Source organism: Chrysemys picta, chromosome 24 (assembly GCF_011386835.1).
Source record: "Chrysemys picta bellii isolate R12L10 chromosome 24, ASM1138683v2, whole genome shotgun sequence".
NCBI classification, from domain to species: domain Eukaryota; kingdom Metazoa; phylum Chordata; order Testudines; family Emydidae; genus Chrysemys; species Chrysemys picta.
In genome coordinates, this window is record NC_088814.1 from 15462557 (window position 1) to 15487150 (window position 24594).

The window sequence follows — 24594 nt, forward strand, 5'->3', positions numbered from 1 at the left end:
GCACTAGCTCCCAAGTCTATGGCAGTGGGAGCAGGAGAAGTATCTTAGCTAGCTGCGTGTGGCAGCCCAGCGGCTGTGAGGATGCTGTGCCATCCTTGGTAGCTGCTGGCTGGTAGCCCACCTGCCCTCTCTCCCTACAGGCAGGGACGAGGAGGACAGGAAAAGGAGCCCACTCCTTGGCCCCAGAGCCCCCTGATTGCTGGGAGGGTGGTGGGGGCCTCTGCTGATCATCGTTTCCCTCCGTTCCCGGTTTTCGTTCCGCTGGCCCAGTGCTGTTTCACTTCCCGGCTGAGCAAAGCCAGGTGCGACGCTCTGATGGTGTCTGTCTCGTGAATACTGTATCTGATCAGTTCCAAAGTGTCGGGAATGTTCTAGGCACCAGGGGGCAAAACCCTATTGATTTTGATGCATATCCAAAAATGGGGGGCCCGTGAAGCCCCCGGCGTCTGATTAGTAGACCAAGCAGCTTCACTGTAAATCAAAGACTGGTTGATGGCAGCCATTAACCCCTTCATCTCCGCTCTGCCGTGCCTCCCAGTAGAGTTAAAATATTGACACCCTGAATGACTCCGGGCTTATCTCCATATGGAGTTATTCAGGAACCGCTATTCCTGACCCTGCAGAGTGCCCCTGGAATGGGAGGGGAGAATGGCCTGGCACACAGACCCCCTGGCATTGGGAAAACGGGTGACGCACAGCCCCTGGCATGTGGGGAGAACAGAGGATCCTGCTATGGGGGGGAAGGAGGGATGGGAGGTACCCGGAGCCTCTGAAATGGGGGGAACACAGAGCCGCCGCTGTGGCGGTCGGGCGGAGGTGCAGGGAGTCCCTGGTGGCATGCAAGGGGCGTGTGGAGGGATGCCAGGAGCCCTGGTGAGGGCAGTGAGTTTGGCTACAGCAGCTGGGAAGTGTTTACATTCTAGTTTTTTATCCTGGCTGGTGAGCTTAGTTCTTCAGCTAGAAAGTGCCGGTACGTTTTCCAGGCCCTGATGTTATGTTGCTGGTTGTTCTTTGTTAATTCTGCATTCCCGTGATGGGCAGCGTAACCCTCAGATACACGTACGGTGTCCGACTCTGCGAGGTGCTGAGTGTCTGGGGCTCCTGCGGCAGACGGGGGAGCTGAGGGCAGCTCGTAGTTCACAGAACTAGGCCCTGAAGATGTGGCCCCTCAGGACCTCAGACAGGACTGTGACTTGTAACAAAATCTCTTTGTGCAGGTCTTGCCCAGTGCAGTAATAGCCAGTTTGTGAGTCTGACACCCGAAGAAATGCTCTGTGGTCTGGGGTCTGCAAACCAACTGGCCCATGAGCTCGGCAGGGGCCTCTCTGGTCTGGGTGCGGTTCTGGGGCTGGAGGGTGGAGGGCTGCTGACTGAGTGTGCGGCCAAGGTGCCTCTTCTCCCCATTTGCTGCAAAACATCCCCCTTCTGGCTTCCTCCAGGGTCTCCTGCTGCTCGCTCTGGACCTGTGCTTCTCGAATTCTGGCACCTGGCCCGCCTAGCAGTGCTATGTGATTGGTTATATTGTGTCTTAGCTTCCGAAGGCAGGTCAGTTGCCAGGGGCTGGGCTGGCTGGTTCCACAGGGACAGTAAAGCCTTTCAAGAGGAGCCATTGGACATGTCACCTGACTTGTGAGGAGCAAAAGACTGCTTGTTCTCCCCTCGCCTGATGTGAAGGGCCCTACCAAATTCACGGTCATTATGATCAACTTCACGGTCCTCGGATTTTGAAAATCATTAATTTCATGATTTCAGATATTTAAATCTGAATTTTGAGAGTGTTGTAACTGTAGGAGTCCTGACCCAAAAGGGGTTGGGGGGTTGGGGGTCACAAGGTTACTGTAAGAGGGTCATGGTATTGCCACCCTTATTTCTGTGCTGCGAGCGGCGGCTGCTGGCCGGGAGCCCAGCTCTGAAGGCAGAGCCGCCACCAGCAGCGCAGAAGTAAGGATGGCATGGGATGGTATTGCCACCCTTACTTCCGCGCTGCTGCCTTCACAGCTGTGCCCTCGGCCAGCAGCCACCACTCTCCAGCCTCCCAGCTCTGAAGGCAGCAGCGCAGAAGTAAGGGTGGTATGGGATGGTATTGCCACCCTTATTTCTGTGCTGCTGCTGGCAGGGCACTGCCTTCAGAACTGGGCACCCAGTTAGCAGCCGCCGCTCTCTGGCCACCCAGTTCTCAAGGCAGCACAGAAGTAAGGGTGGCAATACCCCCCCCCCACACACACACACACAATATCCTTGCGACCCTCCCCGTGACCTCCTTTTGGGTCAGGACCCCCACTTTGAGAAACGCTGGTCTGCCCTGTGAAATCTGTATAGTACAGGGTAAAAGCACGCAAAAGAACAGATTTCATGGTCCGTGACACATTTTTCATGGCCATGAATTTGGTAGGGCCCATCTCATGTGCCTCCTGTAGCCCTCGTGTTCAAGGTCCCTTTGGTAGAACGTCCTCCCGTCCCAGGAGTGCTAACCTCCTGTCTGGCCTCCCTGACTGCCCTGCCCGCTGCTCAGCTCCCGGGGCGTCGGGATGTTTTGGGGAAGGGCTAGTTACTGCAGAAAGGTCTGACTCTCGAATTGGCTACTCCATTCACTGCCCCTTACCTCCGACCCTGCCTAGTCAGTGTTACACGTGCTCTGCACAGGGCGGGACATCTTTCCTTCTCGTCTACATTTTGCCCTTTGTGTTTTGTTCAGATCCTGCAGGTTAGTCCCTGTGGTTTTGAGGAGCAGCTGAGGGTTAATGTGGTTTTCAGGTGCAGTTGCTGAAGGTTGTGGGTTCGAGTCTCGCGCAATCTCGCTGAAAGGCCAGCTCCAGTTTACCCAGCTGTAAAATGGGCACCTGATCCTTCAGGTCAGGGCACTCAAAGGCCCTCGGACGTGATGCTGGCCACTCCCTTGGGTACTGTTGGCTATGAAACTGAGGTGCTTTAGCCACATCAGCCCGATGAGCCATTGGCTTGGCGAGCTCTGAGGTTTAAGGAGGGGTGTGGTGATTGGCTTTAGTTACCAGCATTTCCTGTGCCACTTGTCTCCCGGGCACCTACTGATTGCTCTGTGCCTGGGTGGGGATGTCTCTGAACCCTGCACAGACGCTGTGCCGCTGGTGTGGATGTACCAATACAGAGTTTGAGCCGGCTCCATTAACTTCCCCAAATTGGTAAGCTAAAGCAAGAAGAACAGAAAATTCCCTGTGTGATGGGGCAGTTCACAGATTGTCTCCGCTAAGTTAGCGTATGTTTCGGGCTCTGAACCCCAACCCCCGCCAGTACAGAGGTGCTCCTCGGGGGCCACGTCGATTGTACGGCCCAGGAGCGAGCATGGCAGAGCCGCGGGCAGAACATCCCCAGGAGAGGCAGCTCCCAGAGGAGTCTAGATGAATCCAGAGTCTGAGCAGACTCAGGAAACGCCGTCATACCGTCCTCTTTGCTGACGCTTTCCCCTCGTAACTGGAACAATGTTCCCAGCATCAGCCATTCCCAGCCCCGTACCCCACGGAGCACTTCCCTTTCCCAGAGAGGGAGGGGCGCCCCAGCCTCTTGGCCCCAGGGGCTCCCTCTCGCCAGTCTGGGTTAGGCAGAAGGTGCTCCGATCCTGCAGCACTGGGCAGCGGTACCAGTATTTTTAACCTTCCTTTATTGGAGGCTTTATCCGAGAGGTGCTGTCGCTAAGAAATGGGCTTGAAACTAGCCCATGAAATGCTCTCTTGGCTGCATTCCTTGTTTGCGGATTATTCAGGCTCCCGGAGCAGGTGTGATGCATCTTCGGGTCTGACTTAGAACAGGGAGCCCTTTATTCTCTCTCTAGAGCTGCACAGACTGCATAAATGTCCTCAGGAGAAGCTCCAATGATGTTTACTTTGTTCCCTAGTGGCTTAAGTCCAGTGGATGACAGTGGAGCCAAAAAGAAGAAAAAGAAACAGAAACGGAAGAAAGAGAAAGGAGAACAACTTGATCCGGCTCAGGATCAGCCCGTAAAGGTAAACTGTCCCCTGACCATCGGGCTGGTGGCTCGCTCCCCCAGATGAGAGCCTGCCCTTTGGAGAGAGAATATATCCCGCGTGTGTGCGTCTCGCCAGCGTGACTCATGGGTGGGGAAGGAGGCTACCGATGCCGAGACTTGCCCTTGGCATTCTGTTACTCAGAGCTCTAAGATTTAGGGCCCTCTCCGAGCCTGGATCCATGTGCCAGAACTCCCACTGATGCTAGCAGATGTTTGTGGACAGATCTAGGCCTGGACACGACCCTTTGCTAGGAAATCCAAGCTAGCGCCGGTGCTGTAGTAAGCATGCCCAGACTGGCGCTTGTGGCAAGTCAGCTGCCGCCTTGCTGTGAGGTGGCCGGGAGAAGCTCGCTGCTCTCTGCGCCAGCCAGACCCTTCCACCGCCTGCCAGTGTCCCTCCCTTGCCTGCACTGGAGACAGGGCCAGTATTTTCTGCTTTTTGGAGAACATCTGATCCTGATTTGCTCAATTCCGGGGGCTTCAAACTGTCTGCACCCCAAAGCAGTGAACTCCAGTCCCACAATCAAATTAAACTGCAGCAAGGGAGGTCTAGGTTGGACATTAGGAAAAAGTTCCTAACTGTCAGGGTGGTTAAACACTGGAATAAATTGCCTAGGGAGGTGGTGGAATCTCCATCATTGGAGATTTTTAAGAGCAGGTTAGACAAACACCTGTCAGGGAGGGTCTAGATAATCCTTAGTCCTGCCTTGAGTGCAGGGGACTGGCCTAGAGACCTCTCGAGGTCCCTTCCAGTTCTGTGATTCTATTATTCTAATCCTTTGGGCTCCCGCAGGGACTGTGGGTAACCCTGGGTGCGTGGCGTGTGGCGGGGGGGTGCGGGTGACGAGGGTGCTGCTGGCTGGGGCAGTAGGACTGGCTACTGCTGGCTGGGCTGCTCTCTCCCTCCCCTGGGTCTGCACTGTGCTCTGCTCCAGCTACTGGGGAGGCGCTGGAGAAGCAGCAGGGGCTGTGTGCTTAAGGCAGCTGACTCCTCGCCACCTTTAAGCAGCAGCACTGGATGGGGGGGTAGGTGGCGGGGAAGGGGGAGAAACTGCCATAAGAGACACTGTGGCCCAGTGTGTAGGGCACTGGACCGGGACTCTGGGAAACCCGGGTTCTGTTCCCGGCTCTGTCACTGACTGTGGGCAAGTAACAGCCCCTCTGGGGTCCTTTGGGCTTTGGTCGGTAAATTCCTGTTCTGTGTGTGGACAGCTCTGAGCGCAATGGGCTCCTGATCTCAGTGGGAGCCTCTGGGCACTATCCTAATACAAATGCTGCATCACTGGAGAGGAGGAGGTGGGGGGCTGGGCAGGGCAAGATGCGGAGAGAGAGGACCATGCTGCTGCGCTCATTTCCCTTGGCTCTAATGGCCAGGGTGTTTTGCTGCTGTTTGCATCACCTAGCAGCTCGGCTGGCGGCTGCGATTTCCTGGCTTAATATGAGGTGAAAGATGGGGCCAAAGCGGCTCTCCCCATGACAGCCGAGTGTTGGTGTGTGTCTGCTGGCCCCTCTTCTAGCCCAAAGGGAGGCCTGGAGGATGGCTCACTTCCCTTGTCCTGCTGGCCCCTGGGCTCCCCTGCTTGCACTTTACAATTTCTTAATACAGACGTGCCTTGGACGCCGCTAACGTCCTGGAGCTGGGGTGCATGTTGATGTCATTCCACAGTCCTGCTCTGGCAATGATATCCTTTGTGCTCCCTGCACCTCCCCACCCACAAGCTCCGCCCTCAGTCAAATGCCCGGAGCAAGTCCAAGCACAGGTGGCAGGACCTGCCTTGTCTGTTTTAGACTCAAGCTCCAGGAGCTGACGGAGTCTGGGAGCGTGGCTCACTGGTCTGTCGTCTTGTGTCCCTTTCTCTGCTACTCAGGTGAAACTGCCAGCCGAGAGGATCCAGGAGATTCAGAAAGCCATTGAATTGTTCTCTGTAGGTCAGGGACCTGCCAAGACCATGGAGGAGGCCAGCAAGCGCAGCTACCAGTTCTGGGACACACAGCCAGTACCCAAACTAGGTATGTACCTTATGGGCATCCTTCCTATGCTTGTGTGTCCTGGATCCCTTCACCCCGACTGTGGCTGTGTCACTGTGTCCCGGGTGGTGGTAAACCCCAAACTTCTGCATCCGGAGTCTGCCTAGCCCAGCCTTGCCTGAAGCAGGTTTTTGGTTGGTCAATATTTATCATTCTCTTTGTATCTTGATACTCGTCTGTCCCTCATCACTATAAATGGATTCTATCCTCCCAGCACCCAGGTGAGAGAGGGAAACCTTATCCGTGTCTTACAGATGGGAGAAACTGAGCCGCGGGGAGACTAAAGGACTGGCCCAAGGTCACACTGGGAGTCCATGGCAGAGTCAGGAATTGAACCCACGTGTTCTGAGTCCCATTCTAGTGCCTGATCCACTAGACTGTTTCCTTCCATTGTTTTTCCACTATTGTCATGGTGCAAATAGGTGACTAAGACTTGTGCCAGGGCCAGTCCATTATCATAACTGACTTGTAAGGCTCTCTGTCAAGATTCTCTTTTTGGACCCATCGCCTTAGTATTTGGGCTGGCCTAGATGGGTTTCCTTCATTTTGTTATTCTTCCATAATAATACCACCACCCAGCACATCCCAAGCACAGTAAGGCTGTCAGGGATATCCAATATTTGAAACATAAATTGCCAAGATCCCAAAGGCCCCACTTAAGTTGGTATAAGTTTGCAGTTGAAAATAATATTTTTAAAGTCAGAGCCATAACGTTTGCTCATATTTGTTTTGTCAGTGGAAACTGCTGGTTCCGAGTTCCTTTAGCAGTTAAACCAACCCTGACTTTGAGCAGTTTTGCCAAGTTCCAGGGAAGATTGCTGAGATCTCCACAGGTCATATTCAAGTCTCTCTTAATTTAACTTATTTCAAATCCCCTCTTCTCCTATTCAAGTACTTGAATAAGGAAGTATTATTTACCCCTTCGTATCACAATGAACCAGGGGTCACCCAACAAAATTAATAGTCAGCAGGTTTAAAACAAACAAAAGGAAGAACCTTTTCATATAACAGACAGTCAACCTGTGGAACTCATTGCCAGGGGATGTTCTAAAGGCCAAAAGTATAACTGGGTTCAAAAAAGAATTAGACAAGTTCATGGAGGACAGGCCTATCATTGGCTGTTAGCCAAGATGGTCAGGGACACAACCCCCTGCTCTGGGTGTCCCTAGACCTCTGGCTGCCAGAGGCTGGGAGAGGACGACAGGGGATGGATCACTCAGTAAACTCCCCTGTTCTGCTCACTCCCGTGAAGCTTCTGGCACCAGCCACTGTCAGAAGACAGGACACTGGGCTAGAAGGACCATTACAACTGGGGGGAATCAGTGATGGGAGCAGGACTCAGGGCGTGTGTGTGTGTGTGTCTGTCTGTCTGTCTGTAAATCCCTTGCCCGGAAAGGGGCTCTGCTGAGCCTGAGCCAGCTCACTCTGCTGAGTGACAGGTCTGCAGTGCTGCTCTTGGAGAGCCTGGGTAGGTCCAGGCCTGTGGCCCCTGTCGTTTAGAAGATGAGCTGTAGTGGGGCTAGTCACCACATGCCAGTACTCTGGATGAGCGAGTGTCTGCACCTCCCGGAGTCGTGCTTCCTGGCCTCTGTGCTGATCACTTGGACTAGCTGGCTGTCCAGCTGCAGTGTTTGCAGACGCTGCAAGTTTTGCTGGCCGGGTTAAGGAGTCTTGCTAGAAAGTTACGAATAGAGCAGCACTTTGGGCCTATGAAAGTGCCGGGATCTCCAAGCGCTTTGTACGTACTCGTTAATCGGCTTCCCTGTTCGACAGCGGGGACACTGAGACCCAGACTTTGCACCAGCGTCACAGCAATGCTGGCAGAGCTGGTAATCAAATCCAGGAATCCTGACGCCCACTAGTCTGCTCTCAATCTCTCGACGTAAGGGAAAAGCGGTAAATCTCCTCAGCAGGGGCGGGATCGTGACAAGAAGTCTGATCTGCTCATAGTTCAGCTGGCCAAGCTGGCCTGCCATTATCTCTGGAGTTGTTCTTTGGAAAAGCATCAGCTTCCCCTGGTAAGACTTGTGCTGCCCCTGTTCGGAGGGGGATTTCTGGGTCACTTGCGCACTAACAACTGTCTGACGCTTGGGGAGTGTGCACTGAAGTGATGCTGTCCAGTAATAAGCCGTTCCTCTGTCCTGGCCAGAAAGCTCAGCTGATGAATGGTTTTGAAAGGAAGAGAAGCTCTTTGATGTAGAGAGCCGTGTCTCTGGAAGGACTTTGCGTCCTAGAGGAATCGGAGCAGATCTCTGCAGAAACTCCCCTGGTGTCTGTGTGATTGCATTGCTTCTTCTTTCTGCGTCTGGCAACTCCCACCCTAGTCCAAACGGAGCTGAGAAGAGCTTTAAATCACAATGGCCAAACTGTTCGTTTTCTTAAGTAACCCGGGGTTTGTTCCTCCTTGTGGTGACTGGGAAATTGGCTCTTTTCAGCAACTCCTTTGAAGAAGCCTCTGTCTGATCCCCCTTGCCGCCCATGTCCTGTCTGGCTAGCTCTGTATCCATTTGTCAGCACTGGCACCGTACCAGTGTATCTGGCTTCCTGGAAGGGCTGTTCTGTGGAAGGGCATGAGCTCCCAGGTAGTCTGGCACCAGACTCGGTCCTTGTTCTGTTGTCTAGATGGTTACTGTAACATACCAGTGTGCTGTAGGTGTCATGGGGGTGGGAATCAGAACCTGTAGCGTGTGAGGATCCCAAAGGGCTTTGTAACCATCAGTTAAGCATCACAAACCCCTGTAGAGCAGAAGGTGTTGTCTCCATTTCACGGATGGGAAACAAGACACAGAATGATCAGGGGCCTTGTCCAGAGACCAGATCAGTGGTAGGGTTGGTACCAGAGCTCAGGACTGACTGAAACGCCCCCACTCCCGGCTCTCAATGCTACACCATGCTGTCTCCCCTGGTGTTTGGTGAAAGGACAGTATCCAGCACGCAGCACGACCTGTCCGATGCTGCTTCGAATCTGGTAAACAAAAGTAGTCTGGGTTTGAGGGGCCAGATTTTCTCGTGCTCCGCATCCATTGAGAGCGATGGGAGCTGCTCCAGGTGAGCACTCTGGCCCTGAGGTGCTGGGGTAATTAATGCTCTGTGTTCTTGTTTGGATCTTAAATTCACCTCTCCATTGCCTAGATTTGTTTTAATCTTTGTCTTCATGCCTCCCATAAAAAAAAAAAAAGTGTTGTACTTTCTTTTCAGTGGCACTTAATTAGCACTTCCTGGGCTTTGCTAACCTCTCAGTATGGCTGGTGCCCAAATCGAGATCTCTTGGCTTGATAAAGTGCTTTAGGAGTCACAATAGTTAAACAAAAGTAGCCTTGTTAATTTCAACTGCATTTAAAGCACAGTGGATGGGAAATGCTGACGTTTGCCAAATGGCAAAGGCTGGAGCTGGCAGGGAGAAACGCTCCTTTGGAAGCTTCCAGGAGGGTATTGCAGACAACGGGGGAGTTTCGGGAAAAGGCTGGCTGGTAGGCCAAGGACTATGATGGTGCAAATCCATGAAGAGAAAAATCTGCTGTTTGTGGCCTCCAGCTAATACCATCTCGGGCTGTGACTTTGAGATGTGACCCGCTAAGGAGGTTGGGTTTTGTCAGTAATGAAGTGGGAAACTGAGGAAGAACCAGCATCTGCAGGGAGCAGTTAATGATTCCATAGAGGCACCCTTCCCTCGAGTATGAAATAAACCAGTACCAGAGACCAGCAGGCGGCTGGTGTGGAAGTGTCACCTTCTAAGTGAGGCATAAAGCCAGTGCCTGTCCACTTCTTAGCCCTGGGCCCAGTCAGAGTCCAACTCTGCTCCCCTAAACCTGCCCTGCAGTTTCAATGGAATGAGCTATTCAGTTCCTCAGATCCATGGCGTAGTGTTGCTGTGTACTGTTAAACAGCTGTTGTGCTCCACCTGGGAGCTGGCTGCCCCAGTAATGGGGGAATGATCCCTGTATATACAGCTGTGAAACGTGTTGGGACCCCTTGGGGTGCAAGGTGCTCTCAGAATGTCAGAGCATGTTATTAAAACGCAGGTGGCTCCCAGAGGCCGAGGGACCGTTTGATTGTTCCTGTCTCTTTCCCAGGAGAAGTGGTGAACACTCATGGGCCGGTGGAACCAGACAAAGACAATATCCGGCAGGAGCCTTACACCTTGCCCCCAGGCTTCACCTGGGATGCCCTGGACTTGGGGGACCGAGGCGTGGTAAGAAGGGCCAAGGCAGGACAAGCTGGTTGGGAGGGGTCTCTAATGTAGAGTCCCTGCTGTGGGCCCCGAGCACCGAGCTGCTGGAGTTATTCATGGAGCTGTAGAATTCATCCTCTGTCCCGTTTCCCCAGCTCCCCGGCTCGGGCTAGCAATTGGGCTGCTCTCTCCTTAAGGCGAGACGGGCCTCTGCCCTTTTTTAGCTTCAGTGTCATCAGTGCCCCTACCAGACCAAGCCTGCTGTGTTCCGAGCTCCTGGCGGGAGATGGAAATTCCCACACATCTCTGGAGCTCAGGGGTGGGCGACCCAACAGGCCACTTCCTAGGAATCTAACCCTGTCTCCTGGAGATGAAGTGAGCCTGACAGAGGAACATAGCAGGAGTGTCTGTTCCCCCCACTCCAGGGCCAAAGTTGCACCCACAGCTGAGCTGAGAGCTAAGAGGTTTCTGCTGTATCGAGAAGAGGGCACGTGGCAGCAATGGGCACAGGTGGCCAAGGACCGCTCCCGCAGCAGCGATAACTGGTCCAGTCACTGTTGCACTGAGTTACTCCTGGGGGAATTCTGCGCCAAAACATAAAAAATTTTGCACCAAAAAAATTAAAAATTCTGCACACAATACTTTAAAATTCCGCAAAATTCTGCATATTTTTTGTCAAAATAACACAATATAATCAGGCCAGTGTCAATTATTTTGGTAATTTATTTCAAAATAGCTGTCAGCAGGTATGTCTGTGATAACACAGACCAAAAAAAATGCTGGTAATTTTTTTAATAAATAGATTTCTTACTAGGCATATGAATACAGAACTTTGAGTAATTCATTTAAATGACGACACAGAACTGTATTTCCTGCACCTGTCAGAAGCAGTGCGAAGGGGAGGGATAGCTCAGTGGTTTGAGCATTGGCCTGCTAAACCCAGGGTTGTGAGTTCAATCCTTGAGGGGGCCACTTAGGGATCTGGGGCAAAATCAGTACTTGGTCCTGCTAGTGAAGGCAGGGGGCTGGACTCGATGACCTTTCAAGGTCCCTTCCAGTTCTAGGAGATGGGATATCTCCATTGTGTAACGGAGGAGCTGAGGGAGAGGGAAGAAGCCTAGAGTGAATCTGGAGGGTTGTTGGGGTCGGGTGGGAGAAGTATGGAACAGGTGTTTTTCTGGGGGGGGGGTTGTAAGGGAGTTGGGGAGCCTCCCCCATGCAGACCCTGGCTGGCCCCAAGCCTCTCCCATTCAGTCAGGCACATCCGCCCCTTCCCTGCAGCCCCCATCCCCAGGCTCAGTGCTGTCACCCTACTAGCTCCTGAGTCCCCCCCACTAGCCATTCTGAACCCCAGTAGCCCTGTGTGCACCACTCCGTCCTAGCCTGGCTCCGCGGGCAGGTTATGAACTTCTGCTCTTGGCGCATCCGCAGGAATGGGGAATGGCCGCTTAGGCAGAGGAAAGGGGGAGTTTGAGGGACATGCTCCATGGTAGTCAGACAGCAGCTGGTCCGGCGGAGCACCAGCATTAGCTTGGCCTTTTTAAAGGTGTCCTTTCCCCACAGCAAATGGGATTTCTCCTGGTCGCTGCTGCTGTCCAGTCAGGGGGCCCGGCTGAGGGGGGCTGTTACTGACTAGCTGGCTTTGCCTCCTCAGCCGACTGATCTCTCTCTTAGCTAAAAGAGCTGTACACGCTCCTGAACGAGAACTACGTGGAAGACGATGACAACATGTTCCGGTTTGATTACTCACCTGAGTTCCTTCTGTGGTGAGTAGCAGGCTCTTCCCAACCTCGTGAGCATGGGGCTGGGGGCCCAGCAAACCTGGCTCTCCTGGGCTGGTGCTGCAGCTGTCTACCAATTCTCTTGCCTCCTTCCCCACTGCCATCCCCATCCCTCCACATGCACAGTGGTGGGGGAAGGTTGGTATCTCTGGTGTGTAACCCCAGGTATCCTGCAGGAGAGATTCGGACACATGGCTCTTCCTGCCCTCAACTCCTCTGAGCTTGGGAGGGCAGAGCACCCCAGCTCTGAGCTTGTCCCCGACCCTGACTGTGCTGTTCCCTTGGAAGGGGGCTGGAGCACCATTAGCTCAGTAGCTCCCCGACTGGGCCTGTCCCCCGCTGTCCTGGAACTGCAGTATGAAGACAGATGACCAGATTGTGCCAACAATATAAACTTGCTATTAATTGGCTGATAAGGCCAAGATGGCATTTCTGTAGATGGCATCTCCTGTCTTGGGCTTCAGAGGGCTTTTACAATGCCAATGAATGTAGCCTCATCCCCGTGCCATGGGTAAATGTTAGCCATGGTCACAGAGGAGGGCAGGTTGTCGCATGCCTGGTCCCCTGCTGGACTCCCGTTCTGGGATGCCACCTGATTATTGGGATTTCACTCAGCCCGCCTGCTCCACTAGCCTGGGCTCCCGCTCCTGTTTTGCTGAGTCAGGCTGTCCGGCAGCACACCCACAGGTAGGGACGCACCAGCTGTAGAATCACGCCGAGGCTGCAAACAGCTCTCTGTGGGAAGGCTCAGCAAGGAAATTGCCCAGCGCTCAAGTGCAGCTTCCCTCTGGAAAGTACACCCAAGCTGCTAATGTCTTGCGCTGTAGAGAAAGATCTGCACAGTGCGAGCTCATAACAATTCGCCGTCTCCCTCAGTGTGAAGAGAGAGAGACACAACTTCTCTCCCCCCCCCCGTTATAAATTGCAGAAACTGGGTTGTGTTATTAACAAGAAAAAAGTTATTAACTATAAAAAGTAAATTTGAAGTGGTTAGAAGAGTTAGCAAACAGAACAAAGCAGATTACTAAGCAAATAAAACAAAACACGCCAACTAAGTTTGATTCTCTAAAGAAACGGGTTACAAAATGTAATTCTCCCCCAAATGTTGACTTGGGCAGGATGCAGAGTTTCTGTAGCTTAGATTTCCAGTTATTTCTCTTTACAGACTAGACTCCTCTGTCTCAGTCTGGCCTCAGCCCTTGCCTTTCCCTCAGCTTAGTTCTTCTGTCTTGTAAGGTGCTTTTAGCAGTCTCACTTCTTGGGTGGGAAGGGAGAGCGCTGATGGCCTTGCCTCCCAGCCATAAATAGAATGTACATAAGGCCGGAAGCCTTTGTTTCCAGTGGGAAAGTACCATGTGGTATCTTGCACCAGGTGATGATATCACCTGACCTTGTAGTGTCAATGCAGCATTCCAGTAAACTTCTCGGGCAGGGGAGAGATTAGCATTTTCAAAGTTCTAGTGTTCTCCTTAATGGCTTATCCAGGCTGATTGCTTACTGTCCGCTGGGCGTTCCCCAAGTGTGTACACAGTTCTAATTGTTACATAGTCAATATTTCTAACTTCAGATACAGAAATAATATCTGGATACAATGTAGATAATCACATTCTGTAAATTATAGCCTTTCCAATGATCTCTTACAAGACCCATCTGCATAAAATGTATCTTAGGCCATATTCCTATCATAACAATATTTCTATGAAGAATATGGAGTGTCATGCCACACCAGGATCCTCTTCTCAGGAGTTCCAACAAATCCCCAGGCTCTGTGCAATCTCTTCTGATAGGGAACGGTATGCACGGTCACGTTCTGGCCTGGCAAGATACCAGTGGTGCCTTCAGCGTTGTACGTCTTGGTCACCTGTGAATGATGGTTATTCTAACCCATTCCCTACCCGATAACGCTTGCATGCTGTGTGGCACAGCCAGGTGAAGGAAAGGCCTTGCTGTGAATTAACGAAGGGTGATTAGACAGAACTATATTGTCCACCCTGGCCACAGCAGCTGAAATCACGGGCCCTTCCTGCTGGGCTGGGGCTGGCCATCTCTGTCGTTTGCTGTGGTGGTGTTTGCCATGTGATTATCTCCTTGTTCAGCACTGCAGGCACATTATCCACCTCGTCCGGGGCCCCAGTTCCTTCACCCTCTTCCAGTCACTTATTGCATCTACTTCAGACTGTTGATGTCCCCTTGCCGGTCCTGCAGACCGCTTGCACAGAGCCCTGTACCTCTGCTACTCTTTCTAGAATCTGTATCCCTTTTTCATGGGAATGCTTGGAATGGGCCCCCCTCCTCCTGCAGATGTCCCTGCCTTGGCCTCCTGCTCCTTGTAGGTGGCACACCTCCTTCACCTGAACAATTGCCTGGTGTCTGTGCTCCTCCGGCGAGGGACCAGCTCTTGCTAAGAGGCAGTTAAAGCACCTGGGACTGTGTCAGTGTGATATAAATAACCCATGGAAGCCACCCAGCATTCATAAGCTCTTGCTCACTGAGTAGCCCTGGAAGGAAGCCACTCGTTAGTGATTCTTAGATTTCAAGGCCATAAGGGACTGTCATGATCGTTCAGTCTAACCCCCTGTGTAGTACAGGCCAGAGAACCTCACCGGGGATTCCTGCAGCCAGCCCACAGCCTGCTTGTTACTGTAGGCTGGTGGCACGGTGGGGTCTCTTGGGCCATAGCTAATACGGCTTTAAACCGGAGTCTTTGTGCTAAGCTCTTGTTCCACTCCAGAAAACAGCAATAACACTAATGAACTCCACATCAGAGGGCTGCCAGGTTGTGAAGTAGTTGGAAATCCTGGGGTGAAAGGCGCTCTATATGTTCAATTGATTAATTAGTTAATTATTGCTAATTAACCTGTATACCATTCCCATGGTTGTGAAGAACCCCTAGTGTTTTACAAGTGGTGTATCACAGTAGCTGTGCACAGCGATAACCCATACAGCTGGGTACAGTACAGTGTGATTGATAACTCGTACAGCTGTAACCCTGCAGCTGCGCACGGTATAGTGTGATAACCCTACAGCCATGCACAGCGATATCCCGTACAGCCGTGCACAGCAATATCCCATACAGATGTGCACAGTACAGTGTGATATCCCGTACAGCCGTGCACAGCGATATCCCGTACAGATGTGCACAGTACAGTGTGATATCCTGTACAGCCGTGCACAGCGATAACCCTACAGCCGTGCACAGTACAGTGTGATATCCCGTACAGCCGTGCACAGCGATAACCCGTACAGCCGTGCACTGTACAGTGTGATATCCCGTACAGCCGTGCACAGCGATAACCCGTACAGCCGTGCACAGCGATATCCCGTACAGCCGTGCACAGTACAGTGTGATATCCTGTACAGCCGTGCACAGCAGTACAGTGTGATATCCCGTACAGCCGTGCACAGTGATATCCTGTACAGCCGTGCACAGCAGTACAGTGTGATATCCTGTACAGCCGTGCACAGCAGTACAGTGTGATATCCCGTACAGCCGTGCACAGCGATATCCCATACAGCCGTGCACAGCGATATCCCGTACAGCCGTGCACAGTACAGTGTGATATCCCGTACAGCCGTGCACAGCGATATCCCGTACAGCCGTGCACAGTACAGTGTGATATCCGGTACAGCCGTGCACAGCGATATCCCGTACAGCCGTGCACAGTACAGTGTGATATCCCGTACAGCCGTGCACAGCGATATCCCGTACAGCCGTGCACAGTACAGTGTGATATCCGGTACAGCCGTGCACAGCGATATCCCGTACAGCCGTGCACAGTACAGTGTGATATCCCGTACAGCCGTGCACAGCGATATCCCGTACAGCCGTGCACAGTACAGTGTGATATCCCTGCAGCTGTGCACAGCGATAACCCTACAGCCGTGCACAGTACAGTGTGATATCCCCTACAGCCGTGCACAGTACAGTGTGATATCCCCTACAGCCGTGCACAGTACAGTGTGATATCCCGTACAGATGTGCACAGTACAGTGTGATATCCCGTACAGCCGTGCACAGTGATATCCCGTACAGCCGTGCACAGTGATATCCCGTACAGCCGTGCACAGTACAGTGTGATATCCCGTACAGCCGTGCACAGCGATATCCCGTACAGCCGTGCACAGTAATAGCTCTGCCTCCTGGCTGCTATGCCTGTGTCGTCTCCCTGCCCTGGATCGGGACACTGCTCTCCTCGAGTTCACGGCTAGTCAGCTGTGAGACGGCAGTTGGTTCCCCCCAGGGTGTCTGTCTCTCCCAGCCCGAGGGGCTCAGTGCCATGGCAGGGGCTCTGATGTGCTGCTGGGTGCTGTGGTGGGGGTGTCTGGGGGCGGGGGCTCACCCTTCGCACAAACAGCCGTAAAATATGAATTCTCTTCACAAGTGAGTCGGGCCGAGAACTCTGCGCTGGGGTCTCTGCTGGGCTCCTGTTCGGCCTCGCTGCTCTCCTTGAGAACAGGCCCTCAGTGAGCACGGTGCTAGGCCAGCACTGAGCACTGGCGAGACCCTGACTCTCAGCTCTCCTAGGGTGAGCGTGGGTTGCCCATGGCACGGAGGGAATCTCTGGTTCAAACGGAGCCCAGCTAGTCGTGCTCTCTGCTCTCCACCTCTCAGACTTCTCTTGGGTGGCCCATGTGAAGCAAACCCACATCTCCATGAGGGCCCTGGGCGAAACGTATCCCCGTCCCAGAAATGCACCTGGGCTTTGTCCCCGGGGCTGGATGGTTCTGTGGGAAGTCCCAGGATTGCCTGGCCCACGGAGGCTGAACTCGCTGGGCTCCCTCTGGGCCAAGGCTGAAGCACAGCCCTTGGGCCCATGCTGCCCAAGGACAGGGCTGCACACTCCACACTGGTCCCTGGTGCCCGCACTAGAGTCTGCCAGGACGCTGTGGGGAGGCAGGGCCAGTTGAAGAGAAAAGCGGGTGCTTGGGGCCTCTGGTGCAGGAATGTGCCAGGACTAACCAAGGCTTGTCCATTCTCCAGGGCTTTGCGTCCCCCCGGCTGGCTGCCCCAGTGGCACTGCGGGGTCCGAGTCATCTCTAGCAAGAAGTTGGTTGGATTCATCAGTGCGATTCCAGCCACGATCCACATCTACGATTCGTAAGTGCCTTTCTGTTCGACTCGATCTCAACTCTTCCCCACTGTGGGGTCGGATGCTCCTGGGCTGGGTCCGAGGCGTCTCGGCCGCATTGATCCTTGCGGGGGCCAGCCTGGTGTGCACCACTCTGGCTCTAGGAGTGCCCCATGATTCACAGGGAAAGGGGGTTAGTTAAGGTGGGCAGCTCTTGTAAGAGGAAGTCTCGCATACGAGAACCTCAGACACTAACTTTGTTAGTGCTTAACGAGGCCAGCGTACAGCTCTGGCTGTAGGAAAGGGACATCGTGTGGAAATTCTCCAGAGCGCGTTGTTCCTTGGACAACTGTTGTGTTGTCCCTGTTGTGCTCAGAGTAAAGTTCTCAAAAGCGCCTAAGCAACTTGGGATCCTGCGCCCCCGTCCGTGGGCAGGCGCCATGGATAATGAGACCTTCTGACTTCCCTACGCCGGTGTGGATGGGCCACCCAACCGGTGTGACTTACCGAACACTGGTAGCGGAGGGCTCCCGTCCGAGAGGCCAGGCAGCAATGCTGTCGAATTGCTTCGCTGTGTAGATAGATGAGTGAGGCACGGAGTGGGTTGGGGGATTAACTGGTGACAGGCAGTGACCTGGAATGGGCAAGTGGGGAAAGCTCCCGCTCCCCTGGCCTGGCTTCTTATGCTAGGGATGTCCCATCTCCCTTCTGCAGAGCATCTGCCCCCTCCCTCCCCAGGTGAGGCCATGTTCTGAGCCTGGGGAATTGGAGTAACCCTGCCAAGACAACTCTGACTCTCCCCTGGGCTTGTTCTCTGTCCTCTCAAGAGAGAAGAAGATGGTGGAGATAAACTTCCTGTGCGTCCACAAGAAGCTGCGCTCTAAACGGGTGGCCCCAGTTCTGATCCGGGAGATCACCCGGCGGGTTCACCTGGAGGGGATTTTTCAGGCTGTTTACACTGCAGGGGTAGTGTTGCCGAAACCCGTCGGCACTTGTAGGTAAGTGACGCTCCAAGGAGTGCAGACTTGGCCCTTAACAGACCTCTCTTCCCATGGCTTGTTAGCAGAGCACTCGGATTTACCCACGATCCCACTGGGCCGAGCGGTTCCTCCTAGCAGTGTCCTTCAGGGAGTCGGCTGGACAGCTCGTTGTCTCCTCAGGGTGAGCTACTGGCTCTTGGAAGCCATGAAGCAACACCGTATCGAGGACTCCTCCAGCAGGTGCACCCCACGTTGCCCTGGCTTTTCTCCCTGGGAGCCGTTGGGTGTGAGTTTACCATAGCCCCAGGCATGGACCACGGCTCCAGGGTCTAGGCGCTGCACCGACGCACAACAACAGACAGTCCCTGCCCCCAAAGACTTTATAATCCAAGTTTAAAACAGGAGACAGCAGGTGGATAGAGACAGAGGGGAGCCCAAGGAAACAATGCGACAGGATTGGCCCACGTGATGGGCAGTGGTCTCCGCACCCTAGCTGTCGTCAGGTTTCTGTAGGCATCACAGCAAAGGAGGGCTTTGAAGGTGGGTGATGAGTTAGTTTGGGGATGTTTACAAGGAGCTCCTCCCAAGCATGACGGGCAGCATGGGAGAATTGCAAAGGGACTTGTTTGAAAATTTAGCAAGCGGGCAATGGAGGCTGGGGTGCTGGGCCAATCAGAGGCAAGTGTTGACAGCAGCAAATGGGACGATAGGTGGGGTGGGGCCGGGCCGCGGAGGGCTTGATTGATGTGATGGAGAGGTTTCTGCCTTGCTAATTAGCCTGATGTCTTGTGCCACCTTCTGGTACTTAAAAGACTCGCATGCTCTTTCCAGCCTTCTCCTCCATCGCGAGTGTCCTGCACGTGTGACCTAGACTTGTGTTTCTGCAGATACTGGCATCGGTCCCTGAATCCTCGGAAACTGATTGAAGTCAAGTTTTCCCACCTGAGCAGGAACATGACAATGCAACGCACCATGAAGCTCTACCGGCTGCCGGAGGTGTGTGCTTGTGTCTGTGGTAGCTGCTGCCTCTCTCGGTTACCTGCCGAGCGCAAACCGCTCGCTCCTGAGCTGGCCGTGGAGGGAGGTGAATTGCTGAGGCTCAGACATCCAAGCTGGTTCTGAGTTCCTCCCTGTTGTGGTCAGTGTAGCAGCCAGGTCCCGGAGAGCCACCGCTAGCTGCCTAGCACGGAGCTCATGCTGCCTGCGTCCCTGCGCTTGTCTTTGCACGTGTGCAGCTGTGGGCCATGAGTTCTCGCGAACGCAGACCCCTGCCTGTCGGGGAAGCCGAGCGCCCGGGCTTGGCAGCGATTGCAGAGGGATTTGGTTTAACAATAAGAGGCCGAGCCAACCTGTGTTGTAATCCCCTGCAGTGTGCTGGGGTGGCCGCTGCCCGAGTGCAGTGACAGCCGGGAACATGGCAGTGCCTGCCTGGCTTTGCTGCTCCCTCCGGCGAGTCTGAGTCGCTGCTTCCTACTCCAGAGCCAGCCCAGCTCGCGGGGGAGCCAGCAGCCGGCCGGCCGCACTCCTAAGCAGCTGCTGACTAAAGAATGTTCATCCTTCTTTAAGGAGTATTTAGGATGCCGGTCGCCATAGCAACCAATCACTTATTTGCCACAGAAACTGAAAACCAGCCCTGGGTCTGGCTAGACACTGCTGCTCCATGGGGCAGGAATGGGCTCAGACTGGAAACAACCCAGGCCCCCTGCTCTGGGCTGGCCAGGCCAGGCGCAGCGAATTCCATTGTGCGCTGGAGGGGCGGGAGGCCCAAGGGATGCAGGCTGAGCGTGTGGCCCCCACTGTTCAGAGAACACCCCTTTTGGACGTATAAACGGAGCACGGGGCTCTGGAAGTCACTCAGGCCAGCGCAAGGAGCTGCTGCTTCTTTGGGGGGATCCCAGAGCACTTGGTGAACTCATAAATGAGCTGTACCTTGGCATCTGCCTCCTTGACCCCTGGGCTCAATTGTGCCACTGTGACGAGCGGGGGCAGGGCCCTGATTTTGCCTCTTATCCAAAAGCTGGCACCTCTGGTACACTTTGGCACCATGGTAGGCTGTGGGCTCAGTACCAAGCCAGGGAAGCTGCCACTTACTGGGTCACCAGCCCCATTTCCTGCAGCACCTACGTATTTCTTAGCAGTCTCTTGCCCAGCCTGGTCCACTTAGCATGTGTACGGGAATGGGACCAGAGCATGGGGCACCATGGCTGTAAGCCTGGCATGAATCTGGAGCTCTGGCCACACCATGCGTTATTGTAGGTCATGGGTGACTGGAAGCCTCTTTGCATGTGACAGACCCCAAAGCGTGGGATTCTGGGACCCCGGACAGGTGGTCGTGGCAGCTTTCTGCAGGGCGTCGGTTAAAGGAAGTCAGGTGGGCAGGGGTCTGAGGATGGGCCAAGGTGTGGGGGGCCTGAGCAGAAAAGAGCAGTGTGGGGATGCCCTGTAGCCAGCTGCGGTGGGCGGGTCCCTCTGTTAATAAGCATTAGCAATCCTGGCCCTTTGGGTACTGAAAAAAATTGCTCGAGCCAAGATGCTCTCGAGCCGGCTCGGACAATTTCTCTCCCTCTCTCCAGACTCCGAAGACGTCCAGCCTGCGGGCAATGGAGCACAAAGACATCGCTGTCGTGCACAAGCTTCTGACCGAGTACCTGAAGCAGTTCCACCTGACCCCAGTCATGAGTCGTGAGGAGGTGGAGCACTGGTTCTTCCCTCAGGAGAATATCATTGACACCTTCGTGGTGGAGGTGAGCCGGCAGGGCCGAGAGACTAATGTCACCTGGGCCCCAGTCCCTTTGGAAGGCACAGCTGGTTCTCCGCCTGCTGAGCGTCAGTCACCTCCTCCCTGGCTCAGACGGGGGTCGCTGACCCAGTGCCTGCGTTGGGCTCCACGGGACAGGCCTCAAGGGGCAGTAGAGGCTGGGTTATTGCAAGTGTCGCTATGCCGCCTTGGCACTGCCCTTGCCCTGTGCCGAGCCTGCGGGCAAGGCAGCCAGCTTGTGGTGTGGCCCCGAACGGCCTCAGATGGTTCTTGCTTATGGCTCTGTCCTGGCTCAGGCCGTACCCACGCTGCTGCCATTTGCTTTCAGAGCCCCACCGGCGAGGTGACGGACTTCCTGAGCTTCTACACGCTGCCCTCCACCATCATGAACCACCCCACTCACAAGAGCCTGAAAGCCGCGTACTCCTTCTACAACGTTCATACCAAGACTCCCCTCCTCGACCTCATGAGCGACGCCCTCATCCTCGCAAAGTCGGTAAGCAGCGTGGAGCCCCTTTGCCCCGGGAGCACCAGGGCTCGGCAGAGGCTTGAGACTGTGACTGTAGCCACCTCCTCACCAGCTGCATGGTGCAGGGTGGCCCTTGAGATCTGGGGGGGCCCAGACGTGGGCCCCACCCACCTTTAAAAGAAAGTGTGAATGATGAACCCTTGTTGTTTTATGGCTGTGAGGAGCGTGTGCTTTGCCCATCCTGGTCTCCCAGAGCAACCCTGGCCTGACAGCCACGGAGCCCGAACCCCTGTATTTATCCAGAGAACAGCTATAGCAGGGGGAGCAGGTTTCTCTCAATGGCCCCCATCCCCTAGAGGGGGGGAGTCAATCCAGGGCCTCTCCACTGGGGCGATCGGCTAAAGGCCACGTGGCAGGTTGTGGGAGGCTTTCGGGGGGGCAGTGCCTGGGGGCGGAGGAGGGCAGCACAGCTGGAGAGACTGGCCCTGATGACCTCTCTCCTGTCGCCCGTGCAGAAGGGGTTTGATGTGTTCAATGCACTGGATCTCATGGAAAACAAAACCTTCCTGGAGAAGCTGAAGTTTGGGATTGGGGACGGGAATCTGCAGTATTATCTTTACAATTGGAAATGCCCCAGCATGGGGGCAGAGAAGGTAAGTGCCTCGCTCAGCACAGGGGTCGCCCTGGTGGGGGCTGGCCGGGGGGGCTATGCGGGTAGGTTATCTCGTTTGGCCGCTGAAATGGTTTCTTCAAAGATCTCTCGCGGGACACAGGTCAGTGCGGTACTGAGTCAGATCACCAGCCACTGAGCTCCTGGCAACAGCCAACGTGCGAAGCGTCAGCAGAACAGCGGTAATGCGCTTGTCACGGGGAATGCCGGGGACGCCTTCCTGAGCCCAGCCTGCTCGGCTCCTGCAGCCTTTGTACCGCTGGGAATTAGCGCCTGGACATACCACAGGCTTTGCTGTTTGCCTGTGTGGGGAGGGTTTCCTTGGGCTGAGTCGCTGCCCTGCTCCATGGGCCAGGCAACTAGAAGCACTATCCCAAAAGCTCTTTAAAAGCCATCCGTCTGGCAGCCTCCACCAAGCCCTGGCAGCGGCCGGCTACAACACCTGTGTCTTAGCTAAGCCACCTTTCTATCCCCTTGGAGCACAGACTGAGGTAGGAGCCCCTGGGCCTTAACGGTTTGGCTACTGACTCCCCTGTCACTGTAGGGAAACCGAGGCAGGGCAGTGGTGCCCTGCCCATCTGTAAAATGGAGCTAGGACACAAGGTTGGGGAGAGTTGGTGTTGGAAAGCGCTTTGCAGATGCAGAGCGCTCCATGAGCGCGAGGGCTGAGCCCCTGCCTAGCCCTCGGGAGCCTTAGGAACGAGGCAGCGTCTGGCAGAAGGTTTGTCCTGTGCAGGGCTGCGTGCGGGAATGGGCGGGATCCACAGACACACTGGACCTGTGAGTGCCGCACGTCAGCCTTTTCTCGGGTCTTTAAAACAAGTCAAGTGGCGAAACAGACAAATGACTGATCTCGTGGTGTCTGCTGGACAGTGCCCGTGTAAGGAACACGCTTGTTTGAGAGAATCCAGCACGTGTCCTGTCCGTGTCTGTGTCGCAGGACTCTGCCCGCGGTAGCTCCTGCAGTGAGGCCAGCCACTGATTCACGCCTGCCCCGCAGGTTCGAAATACCCGGACTGCTTGGGCTTCCCCTCTCCCAGCTAGGAGTGTTCGAGCCCCCTACAGCTTGGGCAATGGGACCCGGGGGTCTTTGCCTCTGTACGAGCAGGTGTTTTGTCCTGGAGGCCTTGACCACAGCTTCCCTTCCCTTCGTGCTGGCTTGCCCATTTGTCCACCACTTCCGCACCCCAGAGGTGGCAGCATTTCAGTGCATGCACCTAGCTTGTAAATTGCCTTGGGATGGAAGTTGCACTAAAATGATAAAATATTCTTGTTACATAGCACTGCATGTGTGCTCTGGGCTGGGCAGGAGATACGGGAGCCAGGCTGGCTGGTCCAAAGCACTGGAGTGTCTGCTGCCGGTCTTTGGCAGTGGCCAGTCTCTGTTGTGGGTTTGCATTGCTGCTTGTGGCAGGGGGGGAAATGCCTAATCCGGCCGTGGCATTCAGCTTGACGCCCTTTGCAGCCATGAATTCCACAGCAGTTACCTGGGTGCCGCGCCCTGGCACACAGAACTAGATCGGGCTTTTCTCGCTTGCTGAGAATTAGCCGTTCCAAAGCAGCCAGTCGGTCACTAATCGGTCACTGCGTGCTCCGCTTGGAGCGGGTGGCACTGGGGGAGCTGTGCTGCTGCTATTACCCAGGAAGGCGTTGAGTACAAACCCCCGGGGCCTGAGCTGGGCAGCGCTGGCCCTTCCCCAGCACCTCCCGTCAGCGAATCTGAGCACTTCCCAAACCAGAAATGACCCATCACACAACAGCTGGCACCAGGGAACCCCCGAGAGTGGCTGGCTCCTTCGAAAGGGGATCCCCATGCACAAAACTGGCTTCTAAACTAAAAGGCACTAACTTAGCCAGGGGAAAACCTGACCATAAATACAAATCACCCCCAAATGCCCGAATCCTGCACTGGCAGGGATCTCTCCAGGGCGCACTGGGGAAGTCCGTATCACCCCCGTCTTACAGCTGAGTCTCCCAAGGCACAGGGGTAAGTATCTGCCCCAAGACACGCAAGATCAAGTGGCAGAGCAGGGGCTAGGCCCACGGGTCTTGACTCCTATCCCTATACTCTTACCCCCGGACCACTGCTGTGAACAGAGGGGGCTCTTTCTCCAACACCTTCCGGCCTTTGCCACGGGTTCCCTTGGGGCTGTGACGCGTTGTTGGTCTGTTAGAGGCCGCGGCCGGACTCCGACATTGCTCAGGTTGCTGCTGCGTTCCGGCAGCCCTGGGGAGCGCTGGAGAACATGTGCCAGGTGTCCAGAGCTGGGGTCTGAAACAGAGAAGATCTGTCACGTTAACACTTCCTAACCTGTTTCCCATTGGCTCTCTCAGGTTGGACTGGTGTTGCAGTAACCAATCCCCAGAGAGGAGCGGCGACGTCTCTGAGAAGTTGGGCCAGGAACCGAAAGTTGCCATTGGCTGTTGGGGTTTCCGTGGAAGCAAGACCCTCCTGCAGAGGAGCTGGGACTGAACCATCCCCTGATTTTAACGATTGTGTCACAGGATGCCAGCTGCTACACCCTGGGCAGCGGCATCGGTCTCCTTTGTTTCAATTAATTGCATCCTCGTACAGACGTGATCAAGGGAATGTAACTGCTGCAAACTAGCTCGTGATTGGCAAATACTGGAGTTAACGGGTGAATAATAAAAGTCTATATTATATACA

General features: G+C 54.6%; 1 protein-coding gene across 1 annotated transcript; it reads left to right on the forward strand.

Annotated features, from left to right (window-relative positions):
* Positions 1 to 3809: 3809 nt before the first annotated feature.
* On the forward strand, positions 3810 to 24594 carry LOC101933923 (glycylpeptide N-tetradecanoyltransferase 1). Its single transcript, XM_065577642.1, has 11 exons — positions 3810 to 3977; positions 5869 to 6010; positions 10102 to 10220; positions 11874 to 11965; positions 16962 to 17078; positions 17877 to 18047; positions 18917 to 19025; positions 20603 to 20773; positions 21116 to 21283; positions 21772 to 21909; positions 24261 to 24594. The coding sequence occupies exons 1-11, from the start codon at positions 3825 to 3827 to the stop codon at positions 24279 to 24281; spliced, it is 1401 nt and encodes a 466-aa protein (XP_065433714.1). The 5' UTR covers positions 3810 to 3824; the 3' UTR covers positions 24282 to 24594.